The sequence below is a fragment of the Protopterus annectens genome, chromosome 8.part0, assembly GCF_019279795.1.
Source record: "Protopterus annectens isolate FY-2018-M chromosome 8.part0, PAN1.0, whole genome shotgun sequence".
NCBI lineage: Eukaryota > Metazoa > Chordata > Ceratodontiformes > Protopteridae > Protopterus > Protopterus annectens.
In genome coordinates, this window is record NC_056741.1 from 130,950,472 (window position 1) to 130,974,973 (window position 24,502).

The following is a 24,502-nucleotide window of genomic DNA, read 5'->3' on the forward strand; positions in this document are numbered from 1 at the left end:
AACATTGTTAAGAACCTACAAGAGAGAGGTAAAATAATGAAGGAACTGAAATAGATCTTTCTCTCTGCTGTGCCTAGATTTCAGAGGAACTACCTTGCCAGGGTTGGAAAGGCCTCACAAAAGGGTAAATATATTGAAAAAAATCAATCTCAGGATAAACCTTAGCAGGAATTTAAGGGGTCTAAACCACAATTTCCTGACAAACCAGTCTTCTTGTGACTATACACCTCTGCCTGACACCCACCATCATCTCAGCCTTCCCTTAAACCCCTCTGTCAAAAAAACCTTTCCCTGTTCCTTGCATTGTGGGAATTAATCACCAGAGACCACTAGGTTCTATCATTTAAAGTGGTTACAGAATGTCATGGCTTTCACTACCTCTCCCGATAGGCATTTCTCCTGCCTCTTCAAGTCGTCTCAATTTAACTTCTGCAGTTTGAAAGGAGTTATTTCTCCAGGCCATAGAACTGGTTTAAATTGGAACAAGTTTTATTCAAGACTCTTTACTGGACCCCAGAAAAGAGAGGAAATGGAAGCTCATTCTGGATTTTCTTCTTCTGGATTTGTTTCTGAGAGTTCCAAAATTCAAAATACTCACTCTGAAGTCTTTACTTCTAATGATTCTGTTCTAAGACTTTTTGGTGACTTCAGATATAAAAGATGCATATTTCCATATTATGATTCATATGGACCTCAGGATGCTTTTCTCTGTTTCAGAATACAATTTTCAATTCTGTGACTTGCCCTTCAGGGTCTCTGTGGCACTAAGTGGTTCCAACAGAAAAATTGAAACAAACTGAAATAAATAAAACAAAATCCAAGTCAGCAGAACCAGCAGCAAAAAATCCAATGTACTAAGCGGTTCCACAAAGCACCTAGCTCTGGTTTCTGCTTTCTGCAGATTTTAGGGAATTCAAATATTCCCTTGTGTGGACAATTTGCTACTTCATGGTCATACAAGAAGTGCCATCAGAATTTCACCTTTAGAAGGAATCCACTTCTTTCTCTGGGATTTACCCTAAACATCAAGAAATCCAATTTTGTTCCTTCCCGGCTTCTGTTGTTTTCAAAAACAACCTTACTTCCTCAAGAAAAAAGTGCCTTTCTTAAAAGAATACTTTCTGTATCCCCCTTCCTTAGATGTGACTTCAGCAAGAAAGATCTTCAGAGCCCTAGGGTTGATTTCTTTGGCCACACTGTGCATTTGAAAGATTCAGTGGTATTGAAAATCTGCCTGGATGCAGCATTCTTGCCCTCTGAAGTTCTCAATCCACCTCTTGCCATTCAGCAAAAGGGAGCTTCATAGGAATTTAATTCAGATATCTCTCAACCCAGGGATACCTTTTCTAGTTCCACCCCTGTTACAAGATCTCATTACAGATACTTTAGATCTGGCTTGAGGAGACTGTTCCATGAATGCCAAGGTCCGGGAAGGACAAGAAGGTCCAGAGAAATACAGGGAAATTAAAGCACTGATTCTAGCTATGAAATCTCTCACTTCTCATCTCCAGGCACCCGTCAGATATTTACAAGGTACAAGGGTAAGGCAAGATTATGCCACCTTTGCAGGTTAGCAATGATTGCTCAACTGCCCAGATATTTGCAGAATGTCCAGAGTTTTGCCTCATATTTTTGGTCTGTTCCTCATAAAATTTGTGGTTTTCTGGCAAATCACTGGGGTGATTTGAGGACTGAAGTCACCGAATGACATAAATTTGAGTTTCAGACTTCAAATCATTCAGAAAAATGTATGTTAACACAAACACTGTTACTTTAGCAACTTTCTAAGTTTATAAGACAAATATCACAAATCTGTCCCTATGTTTAGGCATTTTTTGCCTTTTTATCAGGCGTTTTCCAGATTTCTTTGCACTAAGACGTTGAGAAGTATGCTTGGGACATAGCTATACACTACAATCTGTTTCTTCAAGCAGGTTACATTCCCAAGGAGGACAGTTCACCGGCAGATTCTTTGTACAGATCATATGTAGACTATCATGAATGACTTTTGAACAGACAGGACTTCCTACAGATTTGTCATCATTGGAGTACTTCACAGATGGAACTCTTTGCCTCCAAGTAAAACAGACAGCTGAAATTGTTTTGTTCAAGGATTCTATACCCAGAATGTTAGAGAATGGACACTGTCTTTTTTCCTGAAAGGAGACATTCCTTTATGTCTTCCATTCTCTTCCTCTGATTCCCAGGATTCTTCAGAAAATCAGAAAGGACAAGCTAGAAATCTTTCTAGTGAATTCCTTCTGGCCTAGACAGCTTTGACTTGCTCACATAGAAAAAGGGCACTCTAATACATCTGAATATTCAGACTCTAAATATAACCATCTAGGTGATCGGATTGTAATACGTTTTGGGCAACAGTTTTCAGTGGACATGGACGGATATTGCAGGGGGCTAGGATATCTGCTACATGTAAAACTTATATTTCTAAATAGAAGAACTTTTCTATTTGGCGCAACAAAAAAAATCAGAACCCTTTTCAGGTGGATCTTCTTCCCACTCTATCTTACTCGTGTGATCTGCTCAGTTCAAGGTTGGCATATTTTTCTGTAAAACCACATTTCTCAGCTACTTCCACCTACCTTCTTTTTGTTCCATCTTTGTCTTCATATTTTGATATCAAACAGTTTTTAAAAGGTGTTTTTCATCTCAGGCCCCATAATAAATCCACCCCTCCTCATTGGGACCTGAGAGACGTCTTGAATCCATTGAATTTCTCTTCATTTTGGCCTGCTTCCATTTCTTCTGTAGAGTTTCCCATTTGAAAGACAGTCCTGCTGGTGGGCCTTACCTCTATCAAAAAGGTTTCTAAATGGTAAGCTCTCATAGCTTATTTTTTTATCTTTTTAGCTTTTCATAAAGCTAAGGCTACATTCAAGACTAACTCTTCTTTTATGCCTAAGGTGGTCATTGAGCTGTATTTGAACCAGGTAGTTAATCTCCTCATCTTTTTCCCTCCCTTCAAAACAAAGGAGAAAAGAGTCTGCAGTTTTCAGATGTGCATAGACAACTGAGGTATTATCTTGCTCAAACCAAATTTAGACTAGCTTTGCATTTTATTTCAGGTTAAAAGGTTTAGCGTCCCTTTTTATAAGCAAACTATTTCCAAATGGATCTCCTCCATCATTTCCTTTTGTTACACTTTTCATGGCAAATAGCTTTTGGGTTTGGTCAAAGCCATTAAATCAGAGCTGTTGCTTCTTCTGGTGCTTTCTTTTCAAGGACCTTGATTCATGGTCTATTTTGGAAGTGGATATTTGGTCCTCTGTACATGCATTTACTAAGCATTACAAGAGTCATGCCATTTCAAGGGCTAGCCCTGTTTTTGTCAGGTCCATCTTGCAAGGAATCCTAGATTCCTGCTTGATTCATCATTCCTCCTTCCTGAACTCTTAGAAAGCTGTGTGACTTTTCCCAGTTGTTTATAATACTCCAACAGTTATTATAGGAAGGACATAATAGAACTGACTAAGAACTTACCATAACAGTAGATGCCTGATTGATTACTATTGCAGTATTACACCCCTCCCTCCTTACCCATATTTTCTCCTATTTTGCTGTTGTGGCTAAAGTGGGATCTTGTACTTCTTCCTTATTTTGGTTGACATGTGTTTTTAGTGACATCTTGACTTTCTTGCCTTCCTGTTTTTTGGGTCTGGACAAGAAAGCCCTGATGTACTTTACACCTGTATGGATCCTATGTACCTTATAGTGTTAGCCTGCTTTGGTCATATGACAGATGTAAGGTGCAACAGGAGGATTCCTAGGCTTTGGTATCCTTGTCAGAAGTATGGCTATCCCTGGTGGGATATTCCAATAGTTAGTAATACTGCAACAGTCATCAGTCATACATCTACTGTTATGGTAAGTTCTTACACAACAGTACTTTCAAAGTTTATTGAATTCTCTAGACTTGGAAATATATAAAGCATTTGCTTTTAAAACTGTCTTTTTATTTTCATGATTGAAGCATTATTGTTAAGGTTTCAGTATTCTATATTTCTAATTAACTCTGTATTCTAAGCATAATATAATGTATTTTTAAATACTGTTTATGTCTGCCTAATTTATAATCAAATAAATACTTATTTTATGAGACTAAAAAGAGTTTTTTTAAATGACAAAATTGTCTATTTACTCTTTGTTAAAAAGTAGGAAAATGGCTAGATGTCAGCTTAAAAGGAAAATATGAAAAGTTCATTGATTACTGAAAAACATATGACATTGCCTTCTCCAGCACAGAGGGCACATGACAGAAAATTGTGTTTGTCCATTTGCTGAATAGCTATATTTGCTACTAAAGACTAGTGGTTGTCTGAAGCCAAAACACACATAAGAGTTTCTTCATTTATTTTATATTTTGGAGCAGATTTTCATTCCAAGTACAAAGACTGCTATAAGCATATGTTGCTCCTGTGAAATTGCCTGTCATTTTTTGTTCCATTTGTTTAGCTATCTTCCTAGCCCATATTTATTTTTGCCATTTCTAGGATAGCATTTTGTATATAGCAGCAGCTGATGAAGTTAAACTGAATGTGACTGGAAAAGGTGACACCTACCAATTTGAAAAGATAAAGAAGATTCACCTGGACAAGCGACAGAAAAGCAGCATATTTATCCAGACAGATAAACCTTTCTATAAACCAGGGCAGACAGGTAAATCTAGAAACTATTATATTAGAATATATGTGGGAATTGCCATCCTCTGAATCTGTGGAAATACATTAAATTGCAGCTTAGTAAAAACTGCCCATATTGTGTGCTTCTTTCTTTTTTAAGACAAAACAAACCATATTAACATTTTTTTATTTACATACATTATACATCACATATCTTTTGTTTCTTTCATTCTTTCTTTTTTAATTATAATTAGTCCAGCATTATATATTACATTGCTCACTCCTCCTGAACATTATTCTGCATATATTTTCCGTTATTTCCATTTATTTCCATGCAATGTGTTCCTTTCCTTTTCAAAAGACCATACCCAGTCCTTTTTTCTCTTTCATAATATTCAATACTTCTAATTCAGTTGGTTTAGACTTTGATTTCCATTTTCTAGCAATTACTTTGTTGGCAGCCAACAGAATTAAACTTAATAAGGTCTTGCTATATCTAGGCCATTCAGATCCTGTCTTCCAGCATAAAATAATAATTTCCTTAGCTATAGCCATTTGCTCACATAATATTCCTGACAAAATACTCTGCAAGAAATTTTTAAAATTTGTCAGCTCATTACACTCTTAAAAAATATGTTCCCAGTCATTTCTTTCTTCCCTATCACACCTCTTACATTTGAGATCTACCTGAAGGAAAAGTATGAAGTCTGGTTGGAGTATAAACCACCTATGTAAACACTTCCAAGTGAAAATTCTAAACCTTCTGGACTTTGTTGCAGAACTGGCATCTATACATATATCCTCCCTTTGCTCTCTTGTAAATTTCTTTTTCACACTCTCTTCCCAATCTTTTCTAACATCCTCTTATTGATTCTTACAGTTATCTTAAAATATTTTATACACCCTAGTAATTATCCTTTTTAATAGCAGTTTTTGTTCTGGATTCAACTAAAACCTCTACCAGAGCAGCTCTTTCACTTAACATCCCCCTGTTTTTTTCTCGTTGCCTATACCTGATATCAATCACTGATAGGGAAGAAGACTCTGTCCTGTAGTACAAATTTCATCTTGGCCTCATCCCACTCTATTACCTTTCCTTTTCTAGTTATTTGCTCCCAATGCTTTGGTTCCTTTACAGTTTTCTGCCCCTCTTGCCTGTTTTATGTACCCCTACTTGCAATCATCTCGCTTGGAAAAATCTCCTTTCTGCATTCTCATGTTGACTTAGTTCTTTAAATACTTTCAGCTACTTTATGAACATAATCTGTATGATTATTACTCTCCTTAACTACCTGCATCCAAAATTCTACTATCTTTTTATTTCATGAGCGTCCCTCTGCTTAATCATCATCCCTTTCCATTTTAAATGATAACCTTTTGCTTCTTTTGTGTATATGAGGCATCTGTATTAACTCATCAAAGGTTCACTTCAATTAACCTTTTTCCTTTCTTCATCAAACTCTAATCATCGAATGTTCACTTCAGAGAACTTTTTCATCAAAAAATATTTACACAGGGAAACTAACCACTTGGCCAAAACTACAGTAGAACAGACACCGCAATATGTAAAACCCACCAAAGTGGAGGGTTTCACCCCCTACTCCCCCAATGTTGGGGGTTGTGCCCCCCACCCCGTTAACTATCTATACCAACTCCAATATCATACTACAGTGGGGAAAAGGGCAAATTTCAGGTGCTGGGCAAGTGCTTCCTTTCCCTAGGTAAGTTGTTCATGGATATGAATGTTCACTGAAGTGAATGTTTGATGATTAGGGTTCGATGAAGAAAGGTCCACTGAAGTGAACCTTCAGTGAATTAATATAGACCCATATATGAGCCTTAACAGTGTAGCTCTAAAATATCCTTTCAAATCAGGTAATCCTAAACCACCTGATTCTATTGGAAGCATCAACTTTTCCCACTTAACTTTTGCCTTTTTCCTACTCTGATGTAAATTCATTCATATGTTTGTAAATTATTGTTCACAGCTACTTTGATTGTTAAAATATGCCTGACCTGTATATGAAACTGAAGCAACTAAAAACATTTTCATTGGTATTATCTTTCTATTGATATCTATAAACAAGAGTTTCCACTTTTAAATACTTTGCATTATCATTTTAGTCTCTTTCCACATATCCTTAGCTGCTATAACAGAAACCATTTTAATCCATACTTCTAAATACGTAATCTTATAATAATCAATGGCTATAGCCCTTGTTTATCTTCTTTAATTTTATATCTCAAAGATGTCCTTTTCAGAATTTCTCAGTTGCAAGGTAATCATTTGCAAATAAAGCCAACTTTTCTTGATTACCATACCAGTTATATCCTTACATTTCTGAGTCCCTTATTTTCTTTGCCAAAGGTTCTACATATAAAGCAAATAGCAAACAGAAAAGAGGCCACCCCTGCCTGATAGCTGTTTTCAAAAACATCTTACCAGAGAGGAACCCTTAAACTTTAATTCTTGCCTCTGATCCTTCGTGTAACTTCCTAATGAACCTTATTATTGTATCAGAGAATGCAATGCTTCCATTTCCCCACTCATAAATTCCCAGCTTGCACTGTAGAATGCTTTCTTCACATCAAAAACTGCTAACAGCAATGGTGTTGTCTTACATTCTGCTTCACTCTGGATTATTATTGTTCTATTAATATTGTCAAATGTTTGCCTCCCCTCCTCAAACCACCTTGATCCATATAATCAGTTCTGGCAACACATTTGCCATTCTTTTAGCTAGTGTACACATAAACACTTTATAGTCATGGTTTAAAATTAAAATGGAATTTTATGAAGCTGGAGCTGATGGGTGTTTATTGTTGTTAGGTAATAGTCACCACAGCTTTCTTCCAAGTTGTTGCTGCCTCCCCTCTTTTTAAAATACTCTAAACAAAAGCTTTCAAGTTTGTTCCAAATTTCCACAGAATCACCATCCATTCCTGGAGACTTTCATGAATATCACATTTTTTTTTATTTTGTCTTCTGTTTTAACTGTTAGTTGTTGAGCCTCAACTACCTCTAACCTTGGCATAATTAAGTCTTACATAAATATTTTCATTTGTGGTCTTTATTTATTTTTTTTTTATTTAAAAAAAATGTTCATAAACATTTCAAAATATCTCTAATGCCTCTACAGGATCTCTGGTTATTTTTCTTGATATGCATTCCATATGTTTTCTAACAATGCCTTCTACTTTCTGCTGCCTAAATCATTGTGATAAAAGTGTTTATGCTCTGGAGTTATTATCAGAAAAATAGTTGCTTAACTGTAATCATTCTAAACTAATGCAAATTATCTAGATACTCCCTTATTTTCTCTTTAGCACTCTGTGTGCCTCTTTTTGTTCTGTGAGTTTTCCCTTATTCTGCAATATTTTAACATTTGTCATCCCCTCAAAGTAATTCATATTACTTCTTAACTATATCTCTTACTTGTTTATTTCTACCAAATTGTAAACTCCATTTTCATTTTATCTCACTCACTAGCTATAACTTTGAAAAGATTTCTACCTTCCCTAATGACTCTCAAATAATTTCCATCACTCATTCCTTAAATTAGTCTATTTTTAACAGATAGGTGGGAAAGCATCAGTGTCTTCTTTTTACTTCACTACCCTGCATTTTTATCTTGGTTTCTATTGATGTGTGATCTGAAATAGTTGCATGTGTGTCGAAACTTTCAGTTAAATTCACATGTTCCTTGTGAAATATCATTTCTGTCTAGTCTAGCCCAGTTATTGTACCTTGGGGAATAATGTGTAAATTCTCTCCAAGTTCATGCCACTGAATTCACACCTTCCATACCAAATGTTTTCATCCATTTCTTTAGAAATCTGCCCAATTTGTTTTATTTTTCCTTCTAGATCCCCCTGATACAACCTTACTTTTACAAATTAAGTTCCAGTCCTCATCTATAAGTAATATTCTCTGCTGAAAGCTGATTATTTCTCCCAAAATCTCCTTAAACTCCATAATAGAAGTATTTGGTTGACTATAAATGCATGCCAATGTAATCTTTCTCCTTTGCTAATAACCCCTTACTGCCACAGATCTGCCATTATTGTCTTTTTTTTCCTTTTCCATCTCTATCAGAGCCCCTGAAGCAATTAGTAAAAGTATTCACTTTTTTCTTTGTCTCTGATACACGGCTGAATATTCATCCTGAATTCCTTTCTTTGTCAAATTCCCATGCTCATTTCTTTCCAAATGTGTCTCCTGCAGTATTTCTTTTTCCAGTCCGCATTTCATAATATACTTTAATACTCTTTTTTTTCTATACCTGTAAGGCTGTTAATGTTCCAAGATAATATTGATAACATAGCCACTGGGATAAATAAGCTATTGCTCCCACCTGTTGTATATGTCAATTTTTGAATATGTATTTCAAATGTTTTTGTTATATGCACACAGTAATGTCTGGAAAATGCTGATCTTTTGTACATTTGTTACTTCTCATCTCCATTTTAACCTATGTAACATTTTCAGGCATTTTTGTTTTAATAAAAACCCTCAAAAAAAAAAAAAAAAAAAAAAAATATATATATATATATATATTTTTTTTTTTTTTTTTTTTCAGATTATCCCATCCCCTGTTAACTTAAAAAAACACACATTTATTTATTTATTTTATTTTACTTTATTTTATATTTGTTTACTGGGAAAGTCTGACTGGACACAGGTCCATTTTCAGTGGAGACCCAGGGAGAAAATCTCCACATTACAATACATTACATGAAAGTAAAGAGAAGTAGAACATACATACATATGGCATATGTACACCTGTCTATGTACATATCTAAATCTATGCACATCTTCAGAAAGTGAAGTTTATCCCTCCAGATAGGAACAATTACCCCCAAATGGCAGCTGGACCAATAGATAAAACCTAAACTAAAAGTAAGGTTACCCATACCAAATCTCATAATTGCTGTATGTTGTTTTCTTATCACTGTTCAAAGATATGAAAAACAATTTGTATCCTTTCAGAAAACACTAACTTTTAGCCCAAAGAAAAAGTGCACTGTCTGTCTTTAAATAAACTGAATTGTACACCATTCTATTAAATGCTTTTAAGTATTTAGGCTGCTAAATAGGCTGCTGTCTCTTTTTCACTTTCCATAATTTCAAACTTTATTTTTCACTGAAGTCCTTGCCATTATATCTTTAAACTGCATTTATCTCAATGCAGAATTCTCAGACCTCTCAAGATTAATTGCTTGCATCTGTAGACAGCTCATCTCTGTATAAATTTAGTGAATAATGAACCTTTGTAAATTTCACTCAGAACATGATATACAACTGACTTCAACTGCTGAATTCCCGAGTCCCACTGAATATTTCTTAATGGAAAAAACAAGGTAATATCATTGCAGATGTAAAAAAGTATCAGTTTTCATGGCTTTCATCATTTTATCTTATTTTTCAAGCCTACTTGCTTACAAAAACATACTTGTTTATAGCTTAAGTCAAGGACATTAATTCTACATATAAAATAATTATTGCATGTTTGCACCCCACCCCAGTAGCTCAAGATCACAGCATATTAACATTAATATTGCTCTTGTCTAGCTTTTCTTCTGTTGTTATACTATAAAGCTTATGTTTCTTACAACTAAAAGAAATACTTATTTAATATCTTTAACACATACAACAGTCACTGAAAAGACTTCCATCACATTTAAAATTCCCCTGACTATATACTATACAAAGTGGCTTTACTATATATAACATACAGTTATACATCATGAAATACTTCATACAAATATTAATAAGAAAAAAATGATTTACTTACACTTACATTTTTCCCTTGCAGTATCCTTCTAAATATTAATGACATACAGTGAGGTATATGCTTTACAGTCTACTCTCAAGTCTAACAAAGTCAATAAAAGTCCAGTGTTTCTCAGCCACTTTTTCCTACAAAGCCATATTACACAAATGTGATTGATGCTTTGTAGTATCCCATTTAGCACTAATTTCAATGTTCCTGGTCTTTTTTCTGATCACCACCATCTCCCAATACCAGACTCTAGTTCAAGGCTAAGGTACTCCTGATTCTTACTTAATTCCTGTGCTTTTTCCTGTCTTCCAAGCTTTTTACTTTGGAACAATGGTAAAGGTTTCTCTACCGATGTCTATCTGTGAGCTTTACAAGTATTGGCTTCATTCTCATGGCCAGGTGTGGAGCATGCACTCAATGTCCCCTTTCAATTAATAAATCCTGCTGTGGAACACCATTCCAGTTTCTTATCTGTGCTTTCATAAACTTAATACAGTCTATTCCTTCCAGTTTATTTGGTACAGCATGAAATCTCCAGGCTTTCTCTGTATGCTCTGTATTCTAACTCTACCATTTTTCAAAAAAATCTGCTCTTGAGAAGTATCATCCAGAGCCAGCCTTTTCTTCTTTTCATCTTCTGATTTTTATCATTTCATCTGAATAGCTAGTTAAATCTTCTTCTATTTTTTCCAGCCTTTTGTTATTTGAGTTGATATGCTCATTTTAAACACCTCTGAGATATTTGATTTGTTTTGTCCTCTAAATTACTGTAAGCCATCTTTAGTATCAAAGCTGATGCTTGAACTGCTTTTTACTGAGCAGCTGCAGGGTTCTTCCCAGCCAGTGTGTATTTTCTTTGCCTTTTCTGTTTTATTTTCTTTCAGTTTCTCTAAATTTCTTTTTTTGCTGGCAACCAGCAGTTTACTTACAAGCCAGTAACTTAAAATTTCTCACACCGACAATATTACTGGCTCTAATTTCTCACTTGCTTTTTTCACACTGATTGATTAGTGTGCAGCCATTTTACAAGTCCTGTACTGTGCATTTCATTGCCACCTGATTCTTGGTGTCATTAACAGATCCTCATTGTTGTTACTCTGATATTTATCCTTTTTAAATTCATTAGATAACAATACCACCTAGCTAATGAAAGCATTTTTCCAGTGACTGTACATTGTTTATCCTAATATTACACCTTTTCTTACATTAAAGTACAATTTTGATGGTTTTCTAATCAAAGTGTAAATTTGTTGAGGGGGTAATAGTGGTCATTTGGTGGCAGTGAATAATCTACTGCTATGTTAAGGGGTAGACATTGCTTACGGAGCTCCAGCTATGTTCTTATTGGTTCTTTCATTTTACCACTTAATTTAAGCACTGCTGGAAGACATTTTCTGTGTCTTTAAAAGGCTTAATTTAGAATCATTTTTTTAGCAGTTTGTTGTATGTGCATTATTTTGCTCTTTAACTTAACTGCTTGCTGTGAGCCCATAGTTCTGTGGACTACAAGGTTTGTTGTTGGAGTTAATCTGTGGCTTGTTAAAGTTCTTGTCAGATTGTCCCCCATCCCTCTTAAACTGAGGTTGATGTGCTTCTAAAAAACAGTGTTTCTGTTTTCTACTCCTCATGGTAATTTGATTAACAAAGTCCATTCATTTCCTGTTTAATTACTTTTGTCAGTAGGCATTAATCTGTTAGCTGTGTACCCCCATTGAAGTACTGTTTCCCCACCTACTGTATTCCATAGATCCATAATACTGAGTGCCCACCCAGTTGAGTAGATCAAACTGGAAGGATGCTCCTCTTAAATCACGAAAGTTTAAGTTATTCTTCCTCTTATCTCCCTGCTGGCTTAGTGGAAAGTGCAATTCATAGAAGTTTCACCATCTTCCATATTTATTTTAAAAATCTGTTCATCCAACACTTCCAGTATATAGAACCTTCCTACAGATTCACTTCATTAGCCGTCATTTAGTGCCCCACTTCTAGCGTATATGCATTTATTGGCTGTCAAAATTTGTTTTAAATTTTCATGAGATAGAAGAAAATTAAGCAATATTTTGGTCATGGCTGCCTGTAGGTCCTTTAATTGTGTTATTTGCTTTTGGGCAATATATAGACAAACAATGTCATTTTTACTCAGATAGCACTACTTAATAAACTTACTCTAAACTCCATTGAGACCTCTTCTAATGCATCTCATTACATTCACCAACTATTCTATGAGTATATACTTCCCAACTGCCTGTGCAGCCAAATTGGTTTAAATTTGTGTTTTAAGAAAATATAAAACTATCTCATGTTTACTGACAGCCACCTGCTACTTAACCCATTAGAAATTCTGTGGTATGGGATGTAACATCTCTAGTAGCCTACACACATCCTTGTAGTCCAGAGCATTTTCTGAAAATCAAATTAAAAGCATAAGATAAACAATTGTTAGCATTTTGTAAACAATAAGCTATTAAAACTATACAAATAGCAATGTTATCGTATCCTTTACAGCAATAACAGTCAGAGCATTCATAGTATTTCCATAAGTAATACCATATATTATAATGCATACAAACCCAGAGTTATATTTTTGTTAAAGTATTATAAACAAATTGTCATACCTTGTAAACTATACAACCTAGACATATAGTTTTAGAACACTTTTGTTAACCAGACATAAGCTTTGACATGACAGCAAGAAATCCCTCTCTGGATACATGTTTTTGAGATATTTTCAAAAATATTAAACATATGCTTGATAGTATAATTAGTCATGTGAATAACACTGCATATCTCTCAAGATGTGCAACTTACAATGCAAATATCAGTGACAGATTTCTTCAACAATATTTAAGGTTTCACTTGATGCTCTGTAATAGTTTGCAAGTCACTTGTTTTTTGAAGTATTAAGTATATATGGAAATCTAGTGTATTGTCAGAATTACTAACAAAAACATGCAGCGTATCCAATATATTGTGATATAATTAGACTTTGGAAATTAATTTTCCTCTCTCCCACCACAGCATTTAATAGCATATATCTCAATGACATGTAGGTTTCTCTGTTCTGAAAAATCTGAACATAAATATGAAAATATGAATAATTAGTGGCAAAAAGTGATTCATTTCTCTATTATGGGACATCCTACATTAGCAATCTTAGTGCAATTTTGTTAGTTATTCTTTGTCCTTTCTAATATTGGTAAGTCACTTAGTTAAAGAAGCCAGACCCAAAAGAAGGTCCAGATGTATCTATGGGTATTAACTGGAAAAATACAAAAAAGGCACTATAAGCCTGAATGAGTTAAATGTACTGACACAGTGGGTAAGATATGCAGTTATTTGTTGACTCTGGAAGCAAAGTTCTCATATAAAACTACCTCCTTTAGCAAACAGGTTGCAGTAAAACAAAATATTACACTATACCTATCTCACTCAGTACAAATCAAGCATATATACATAATTATGTTGAGGCTCTTAAAAGTACCTACTTAAACCAGAAAGGCATCCCAAAGGTGGCCCATGAAACAAGTACCCTCACTAACTTCACAAACACTCAGCTGATGCAACACCTATCAGGAAACATGCATTTAAAACTCACAATGTCTCAACTCAAAAACCCATATGGCAAACCTCAACACCATGTGACATCTTAGTCATTGTTGACTCCATAGTGAGACACACTGATACACCACTCACCAGATTATGCAAGGAGAAGGTCATAGTCAGTTCCCTGTGAGGAGTCAGGATTTTTGGTTCCCTATTACATCCTTGATGCACTTACCCGAATACATAAACACCAAGTCTTCATTGAACCATGTAAACATTGATCATCTTGAAGTGCAAAATCTGAAACATCGAATTGTCATGGTTGGCCCTCCCGTGGTATAGCTCCGTAAGGTAAGTGTGCGATACTTACGGACCTTAGGGTTAGGGTGTGGGTTAAGGTAAGTGCATAGATGATAATGTATGTGAGATTTAGTGTAGGGTTAGATATAGGGTTTTGTTAAGTGCATGTGTGTGTGGATTATTTATTTTGTTTGGGTATAGCTTGTTAAGGTAAGTGTGCAATAGTTCCGGACCTTAAGGTTAGGGTGCGGGTTAAGGTAAGTGCATAAATGATGGTATATGCAAGATTTAGTGTAGGGTTAGAAGTAGGGTTTAGTTTAGGGTTAGAAGTAGCTTTGGTTAGTATATGTATGCATTTATTTAGTTTGTTTGGGTAGGTAGTATGTAGCGGGCAGTGGGGTGGGACAACTATGATGGTTCAGGCTTTTGAATTTTGCAGTTTAGGGCATTAGGTGTATTCATGGTTCACCGAATATGTGTCTGTGTTTATGTACTCAGTTACTAGGGCTTTCGAGCTTTCAATATAGACCTGGATTTTCCACATCGCACATGCACCTAAGTCCTTGCCACAAAAGTACAAGTACAACACAGTCATAGTACATGTGAGAGTAAATGACTTCAGATGTACTTCCCTGAGTTACATGAACAGAGATATAATGGAGCTCTCAGACTATGTTCCAGAGATAAGTATGACCCTAGCCTTGATTAGCATTCTCCTATCACTAAGAATAATGCCGCCACACACACAAAGATTATTGATTACAGCAGTTGGCTTAGCGTCTGGTGTCATTCAAAGGGCATCCAATATGTATCAGCCGAGATGTTTGACTGTCCAAAGTGCTTCACTAAAGATGGTTTGCACCTTTCTCCCAATAGATTTAGCATACTGGCCTAAACCTTTCCTGCCCCATAGTGCCTTTTTTAGGCAATGTTACTTTCCAAAACCATCCAACATAACAAAATAGAATCCAGATAGCATATAGGTTTTGCTGCTCAATGCTATGCACCATAATAGAAAAATTCATTGCCTACAGGTACTCCTTACCCTGGAATGCATCAATAAATGCATTGTCATGGAGATCTGGTAAGGTGGTGGCATCTGTATATTTGTTAAACAAATTCCATCTCCAGACTTTTTAGACAGTGTAATGACCTAGAACATCTCCATATCAAATATACAATTAATAAAATCCTGTATCTCATCATAGCCACTTATAGGACCCCCTCTATTTCAGTAAAGGTCAAGCAGTGGCAAATCAGTAAAACCAAGTAATCCAAAAAGGTGACCAACTCCCACAGACCAAGGAAACTTATTTTTTTATTTTTAAAAAGCTCCACAAACACTTGATAAGTGCTTTCATCTCTCATAGAGACTTCATTATATAAAAATCGGTACAACTCATTACTCTTTTTATACCATTCCAAACAAGGTAATTACTTTCAATAATGCAATTAAATAAAATCCCACTCTTAAAGCTACAACATTTTTTTCTTCACTATTCTTAATATGTTCATTTTTTCAATTTTTACCAACATTACTGTAAAAAATATATGTACACATGAAAAGTCATTCATAGCCTACACAAAGTAACAAATAAATATGTAGAAATACTCTTATTTTAGCTACATTTTGCTTAATTTATCATGTTAAAACTTCTACCCTCTCCTTTAAAACTGATTCAGTGGATAACTTGGTCATTAAGACCAGGGGAGATGGTGGCATTTAACCTTAACTGGCACACTAATTCCCTTTTTAAGAGTATTTTTTGCCAACCACCATCCCTTGAGTTAATTTCAATTTTTTGTAAAATACCAAGCATAAACTTCTTAAAATTAGGGCATACACTTGAGTGCCTGTATAGGGCATTTGTCTCTTTTTTCTTACCTATATTATATAAATGTTCATAGCTTCTCGTTTTTAGTGCCATTTCCATCTTTCAAATGTAAAATGTCACATAGTTTTCACACTTTGCTATGTACACATTGTTACTTGTTTCACAATTACCATTTACAAATGCCACTCTACTTTGCAACATATTACATTTTACATATTAAATGTGTGTAATGTGTGTGCGTGTGACCCATATGTATATATTTATATATAACTATATATATGTATTTATATATAACTATATATATATATATATATATATATATATATATATATATACATATATGTGTATACATATATATATATATATATATATATATATATATATATATATATATATGGATCCCCTACACAATGCAGACAACCATATGGCCAACACCATATGATCGATATTCAGAATGCCGACATTGTGAGAGGTCCATAGAAAAGGAAAATAAAATTTCCTTTCAACTGTTAACAGGGGGGCCCCCATAACTTTAATATACCAGCTCTGAGATTGCACTGCAGTGCATGAATGGAAATCTTTCCATTCCGCACTATAGTAAGATGCCAGTTCAGCATTGTCGGCATTTTGAATGTCGACAATATGGTGTCGGCCACTTGGTTGTCGGCATTCTGGAATGTCGGCAAACTGAAGGGGACCCATACATATATATATATATATATATATATATATATATATATATATATATATATATATATATATATATATATACATACACACACACACACACACACACACACACATACATGCATGCATACATACATACATACATAAATACACACAATTTACATGAACATAAACAATCATTAAACAGACTTTTGCATGTTTAATAAAGCTACATTATTTGCAAAGGATAAGCTTAAGTTCTCTTTTCATAATCAGCCAATTAAAAAAGAAACAAAAACAAACAAACACCCCAAAACAAAAAGTAACACCAAATAAACTTTTGGGGAAAGTTTTCTCCAGAAACTATATAACTGGCAGATTTAGCATCCTGTGCTGTTCCTCAGTCTGCCATGTCTCCACTTTTAATTTGAATAAAAAAACAAAGGCTTATTCCCATACCTGGCACTTCTCACCTCAGGAGCAAGTTGAAGACCAAATGAAAGAAAGGGTCCTATTTCCGGACTTATCCTTCAACTTTTAGAAACTGTAGCAAGTTATTTGCTACATTTACAGCAAGCTGCTTGCTAAATCTTATACCAACAAAAAAGACAGGTAATCTTCGTGGTATCCCAAAGGCTCAAAACAACCCACTAAACAACTATAGTGGGTCCAAAAACAAAACAGTGTAAGAAACTTCTCTGTGTGGAAGATTTTCAGTCCATATATCTCTAGTTAATCACTGTATATTAATCAGATCAGACAATAGTAGTAGAAGTAGCGAACTTAAACTCGTCTTAAGTCCAAAAAAAAAAAAAAGAAAATATATAATTGTACAGAATTAGTAAGTATTCAAAAGTAATCCAAGCAAGGCAGGCAGTCTGTTTCCATTTGAAAATCCTTTAAGTACACAGACAAGTGATCTAAGTAAAACAAAAATAGTTTCCTCACAAGCTTTCTAAATATATATATATATATATATATATATATATATATATACTTTTTATCAGGCAAGGGAGTGGTTTATTGTGCTATAAAACAAAATGTTATAGGTACACATGTTAATTTCACATCCCTTCCCCCATCAGTGTGACATTCGAGCTGGTCCTGCCCTACCTATTAGCCGTCATAATAATATAACCGTTATGTACTTTAAATAAATAAAATGTATAATGGTGTGGTACCTTTTATTTAACCAGATTATTAAGTAGATTTTTTTAAGTCTGTGATTTTATCCAAGACAATATACTACATGGCTGGAAATATATCAACTTTAGTCTTGGAATTTAATATGTAGTTGTTTTTGTTGTTTGTCTTTCAGCTTTTTCCTGGTAAGGGGTCGCCACAGTGGAACTCCGGTCCACTAATGACTGGCAGTAGATTTTTACGAAACGCCGAGGTGCCAGCTCGACGCCCAACCTTCAACTAAGGCATGCCCATTTATGCATGCATGTCTTTCGAACACTACCCAACCACGGGGAGGGCATGCATGCATAAATGGGCATGCCTTAGTTGAAGGTTGGGCATCGAGCTGGCACCTCGGCGTTTCGTAAAAATCTACAATCTACAATCTAAAATCACACAGAAAGCACTCCCAAGCCAAGCCGAGAATTGAACCGGAGAACCTCTTGCTGTGAGGTAACAATGCTACCACAGTACCACTGCAGAAACTAGTCTTGGAATATAATATATACCTTGAAATATGGTAAATGTTGGTATCATGTGTGTTTTCAGTATTACAAGATTCAGTATTAATTTTCAGTATTTTGAACTTTCAAGATTTTGGTCTCAGGATTTTGGGTTTCAGGATTTTGGGCTTTCAGGATTGTGTAGTGCTCCATCCTAGACACACTCAACAACCTAGCTGCTCCTCATACTAAAAGAGCAAAATCAAACCAAGCTCCCTGGATAACAAAGGCCACTAAACAACTCCTACAAAACAGGGACAAGGCCTGGAAAGAATGGCATAAAACAAAAATGAATGTAACCTGCTTAGATGCAAACAGTTGCAAAACAAAGCTAAAGAGCTAGTAGGTACTGACAAGAGAAACTATTTCTGTAACCAACTGAGTAATCATAGAAACTTCCCAAAACAGTTCTGGAAAAGCATCACTAATCTCATTACCCCTGGCACCAAACAAAACCCATCACCAGGCCCAGAAAAAAAAAAACACTGTCACAAATAGCCACTATGCTCAACTCGTATTTTATAAATAGCATACACAAGTTAACAACAAACTCCTCTCCCTCTACCCTAACCTTATCAAATTCCCTTCTCCCTCTTCCTCTACCCTACAAAAGCAGTCCTCACGTAGAAAGATCTTCTCCTCCCCTTATAGACAATTCTTTTCCCCTTCACCAAAGCAATATTACACCATCTAGCCTTTTCTCACTGCAACCAATACCAACCACAGAAATTCAGAGACTCCTAAGAAAATGAAAACCATGCTCTCTCTCCTCTGATGACCTCCCACCAGAATACTTAAAACTTGCTGCTGAGGCCATAGCATACCCTGTTAGCATTCTGATGAACTGCTCAATTACAGAATCCTATGACCCCAACCTCTGGAAAAAATTGATCATCGGCCCACTTCACAAAAGAGGAAACTCCAAACAACCCTCTAACTATTGTTCACTCTCTATCCTCTTCCCCCCCTTCCGAGCACCTTGAAAAGTGCATCCAAAAACAATTACTTCACCATCTCAGACACAACAACCTACTCACCCCCACCCAACATGGCTTTCTCCCCTCATATAGCACAAGCACTGCATTTGTCTCCTTCATGGATACTGTGCATTGATCTATTGATTCAGGTAATATTATTTCTCTACTACTACTAAACCTGTTGAAGGCTTTTGATATGGTATCACACAAAAAACTTTTGCAACGACTTTCTAATATCATCTGCACCCCACTCACCCACCAATGGTTTAATAGCTATGTCACTAACACGCAACAATGCATAAAATGGCAAAATACCCTATCAGAATACCAAACCAAGCAAACTGGAGTACCACAAACGTCTATACTGGGACCTTTGCTCTTTAACATATTTACCAACAACCTTCAGACTGCTTCTCCTCTTAGCTCTGTTATCCAATATGCAGATGATACTACCATTATCTCCTCCTCAAATAACCCCCAACATCTCTACTATCGCTAATCTATGGGTCTCACTTCCAACCAGCATAAACACCATCAGTTGGTTCAATAAATTTAAACTCACCTTAAAGGACTACCTACTAAATACTAAAACCAAAAAAAATGTGTGTGTGTGTGTGTGTGTGTGTGTGTAAATATATATATATATATATATATATATATATATATATATAAATATATATATATATATATATATATAAATATAGATAGATAGATATGGATCTCCTTCATTTGATCAACAGACCATTTGATAGAAACTCATTTGGTCGAAGTCTCATTTGATCGAAAACCAGTATTCAAGGCATAATACTGGGATTTGTCCCCCTCCCCAATATTGTGTGACCCTGGAGTTGATATATATAGTCAGGGGGGGTGTGGGGGCATTTAAAAGAAGAAAAGAAAAGAAAAGTACACATTTAAACCCCCAAATCCCCCCAGACTATATATATATCAACTCCGGGGTCGCACAATATTGGGGAGGGGGACAAATCCCTGTTAATTGCCTTAAATACTGGTTTTTGATCAAATGAGACTTCGACCAAATGAGTTTCTATAAAATGGTCTGTCGATCAAATGAAGGAGATCCATAAATATATATATATATATATATATATATATATATATATATATATATATATATACATATAGTAAATTACTCTGTTTTTCTCTCTGATATTGTAACTTCCCACAATTTATTAGTCTGTTTCTCATTTTGTTATAGTGTACTGTATTGTATTGTAATTTTTGTACATTCTGTTTATTCTTATAAAATACTGTGTAATTATAATGTGTTTGTGGAGCTTTTCTCCTTGGGCCTCTACTGAAAATGGGCTCCTGTCCCAGTCGGACTTTCTCTGTCAATAAATAAATAAATAAATATATAAATAATAAACACAATAAAATATAATTTAACATAGACTACAACTAACCAGTCAGAAAATATCACTCTAAGCAAAGCAGAAAAACCTGCAGTTACTAAAATAAGATTAAATTGCCTAAAATAAATAACTATTAAACACACACATCCTAATCTAACTCTCTGCACTATTAAAATAAAACCGATACTTACCTGACACCTCAACAGTATGTTAAAACTCATCTCATAACTAGAGAAGAAAGGTATATAAAAACTACCAAGCTTGGTAATACAAGAACTTCTGTGACCAAAACCTATTGACGTACGTCTCTGATATGCCACCATTGTTAAGCATCATTTTCTTTAATGTCTTCTCAAAACATTTTTCCACAATTCTAGTAAGTCTCAAATGCGTATTATTTCCATCCCCTGCATTAAACATAGGTGTGATGATACCGCTCTTTCACATTTGTGAAATATAACCATGACCTAATCTTATTTGGAATAAATAACTAAGCATGGCTCTACACTACCCACTATGTGGGATAGAAAAAAAAATGTCAGGGCCAGCAACCCGGTCAGTTGTTTCTCAATTAGCAATGCCTACTACTAAAATTCCCTCAAGTGGGTCTGGCTGACTTTGGAGGAGATTGTTGTGTCTTTTCGGCTTTTTCCGGTTAGGGGTCGACTTTGGAGGAGATTGTTTTGAAAAAAAGAAAAAAACGTTAAAACATGAACAATGGACTTTCAACAGTAGTAGTGGCACCATTTTCATCCAGGGTAAAATTGTTGTAATTAACAATGTTGCAAATTCTGATATGTTTATAAACGTATTTTATAGCATTTTGTGCATATAGCTAGATGTGCTCATATCTGCTTAAATTTCCTCATTCCAGATCAGAACGTCGCATAAGCTAATTTGTACCCATAACAAAATAAAACAGAGAATAATCCACAGGGTAAATGCTTCGTTGCAAAAAAAAAGTTAATATAAACGATAACAAGGCAAGTGCTCACAACGAAACAACCAAGCAGGTTCTTAAAACCCTTAAGTTCTTTGTTCATAGAATTTATTATAAACAGCAGTAAAAACAGTTACGGTAAGCGCTTTCACTAATAAGCTTCCACAGACCATCTAACACGTAATAAAACAAAGACTCTATATATAAAAATTTAAAAAAAACATTGTCCAATCACAATGATATCCCAATTAAATCATACAACTTCTTAAAAGGACAATGTCATATCACATAAACCTAATCTATTATCATATAAAACATTTCATAGTACATTATTCAATGGAAAGAGTAGAAAATGCAAACAACAAATACATATAAAATGGAAACAAAAATGCAGTATGTGAAGGGGTATAATAAACATTTTCCATCTCATTTCTGTACCCTCCATTTTTTAAGTAGGGGTTTGATGGATGCCCTTTTATTCAACCCCCTCCCCCTATCTGCTCTGAGAATAATAATCCAGTTGGTTTCTCTGTATTCCGTGTGATTCCTAATATCACCTTCTCTAATATGTGGAATAACAACCTCTAAAACCCTAAAATTAAAACTATGTGTGTCCCCAGCTTGCATAATATGTTTAGAAAGTGTGTTATACTCTGCTTTTTTCTTAACATTATACATATGTTCTCCTATCCTGTCTCGAAAGACCCTATTTGTCTTACCAACATTGAACGAGTGGCAGATTTCACATTACGCTAAATATACCACATTAGATGCCATACAAGTAGCAGTAGCATGAAACACAAATTCCTTCTGGAGATCAGGATGATTAAAAGTGTTTGATGTATTAATTAAGGGACAGAAGTTACATTTGCCACAGGGTAAGGCAAATCCTGCCTTATATTTGGGTTCATTAGTACCCTTCTCATAACAGAGGAGTCTTTTTAGATTCTTCCTATTTTTATACAAAAGTCTTGGTTTTTCACCTACCATTTCACTAACCCCTTTATTCAATATTCACGGGTGACATGGTAGAACAACAAAATGGATCCACTGAGTTGGACTATAACCCTGATAGAACAGACAGGGTTAATGTTTCTTTATGTGAGAGATTATCTCAGTATTTAACGAGAGACAGGAATCTTTTATTACAATTCGAGACCAGCCCAATGGATGACGACATTGGTGGTGCATCAGAAGAGACGGAGCAGCTACAACACAGCATGGAGGAGCTGGAATGAGACTTTTTAAAACTGAAGAGGTTGCAGATGCAACGGCATCACTTTGAACTTTGCCTGGAGAGAAAGATTGTTCCGCGTGGGCTGCGTGTTTTTGACATGCCCACGCAAGGTTCACAGTACCCAGAGCTGCTTTCTGGTTGGCAGCAGCTCAGTTTGGAGGTAAGCGCAGAGTATATGCACTTATTAATAGACTTCTTCGGACCTGAGGAAAACAGGTTAAGGGAAGTTATGAAAAAGAGACAAGAGTTTATTTTTAACAAATATGCTGCCAAGACTGTGAACCCTCTGTTCGAGAGTTTGTTGGATGGAGTAGCCATCTTTGAATGGAAATTGATGCAACAAAAAAGAATAAAAATTTCAAGGGACATAAATTAATTTAAATTAGGCCATGTCTTTATGTGGCCGAGAGCTGGACAATATGGTGAACGATCAAATAGTTTGAATGTTGATGTTAGAGTTGGCAATAGTTTTGTATCTAAGAAAACTGCTCCATCTGGAGTCATTGAGTCGAAGACCAACGATAGTAATGTTGTAAATCTTGCTGATAATGTTATTAATGAATGTTGTGTTGGGAGTGATGAGAACCCAACTGATATTGGCTTGGTGAGGCATGGCAAAGGATGAATTTCCTGTACCTCATCTAATTGTCCAAATTACACTTGAATTGGGTTAGGGAGTAACTCTGCTTCACAATGATGGGGAGCCTGTACCACAGGAGTAGGCCCTGGGATACATGCCTGCATCTCTAGCAAGTCCTATTTATATCACAGGCAAAGTGTAAGTGTTTAAAATGGGTAATTCTGGTGCTGTTTATTTTGTGGATATGCAAGCAGTCCATCAAGGTGGGGTCTGATTATGCCTTGTATGCCAGACATAGATCTCCCCTAAACAGCCTGTAGGACACCGAAAACAGAAACAGTGCATTTAGACAGAGTGACAGATATGGAAATCTAATTCAATTCCAGATTTAGCAGCGTCATATGTCAGCTTTACATAATCAAAGTCAACTTGAGTTTTTATACTCACATAGGTTTTTGAGCCCTAGCAACTTCATACCATTTTAGTAAGTACTGGCATTTATTGCAATTGTCTTTAACACAAGGGAGTAATGCAACATCTCCTGTATACATTTTACAAGCCATTTACTGCTTTAAAATGTTCCATTCAGTAAGGATTGTTCTTCAAAAATTATCAATAGAATCCATTACTGATGCTTGCTGAAGAGGTTGTATCAAATGTACTTGGTAGATATTAGATTACCGTCATCACTAATTAAATACCAAACCCTGTAGTGATGTTTTAATGACAGTAGCTTCTCAGTGTGCTAACTGCATGACAAGAATATGAAGCCATCTAAACATTTAAAATTCATTCAAATAAGCATAAAGCACTAATGCTTATAAGTTGTTTATTTTATTTATTTTAATAATATTTAATAATCTCTATCAGTTATACTTCTTTAATAACCAGTAATCAGTATTGTATAGTGTTTGACTAAAAATTAGATCTTTCAAGTCATCTA

General features: G+C 35.2%; 1 protein-coding gene across 1 annotated transcript in view; it reads left to right on the forward strand.

The window, feature by feature from the left end:
• The window catches only part of LOC122808158 (pregnancy zone protein-like), a 246,115-nt gene that overhangs the window by 63,901 nt on the left and 157,712 nt on the right, over positions 1-24,502 (forward strand). The window contains exon 3 of the mRNA XM_044079131.1: positions 4,509-4,674. Within this exon, the coding sequence (XP_043935066.1) occupies positions 4,509-4,674 (166 nt within the window). The remainder of the gene's footprint in view (positions 1-4,508; positions 4,675-24,502) is intronic.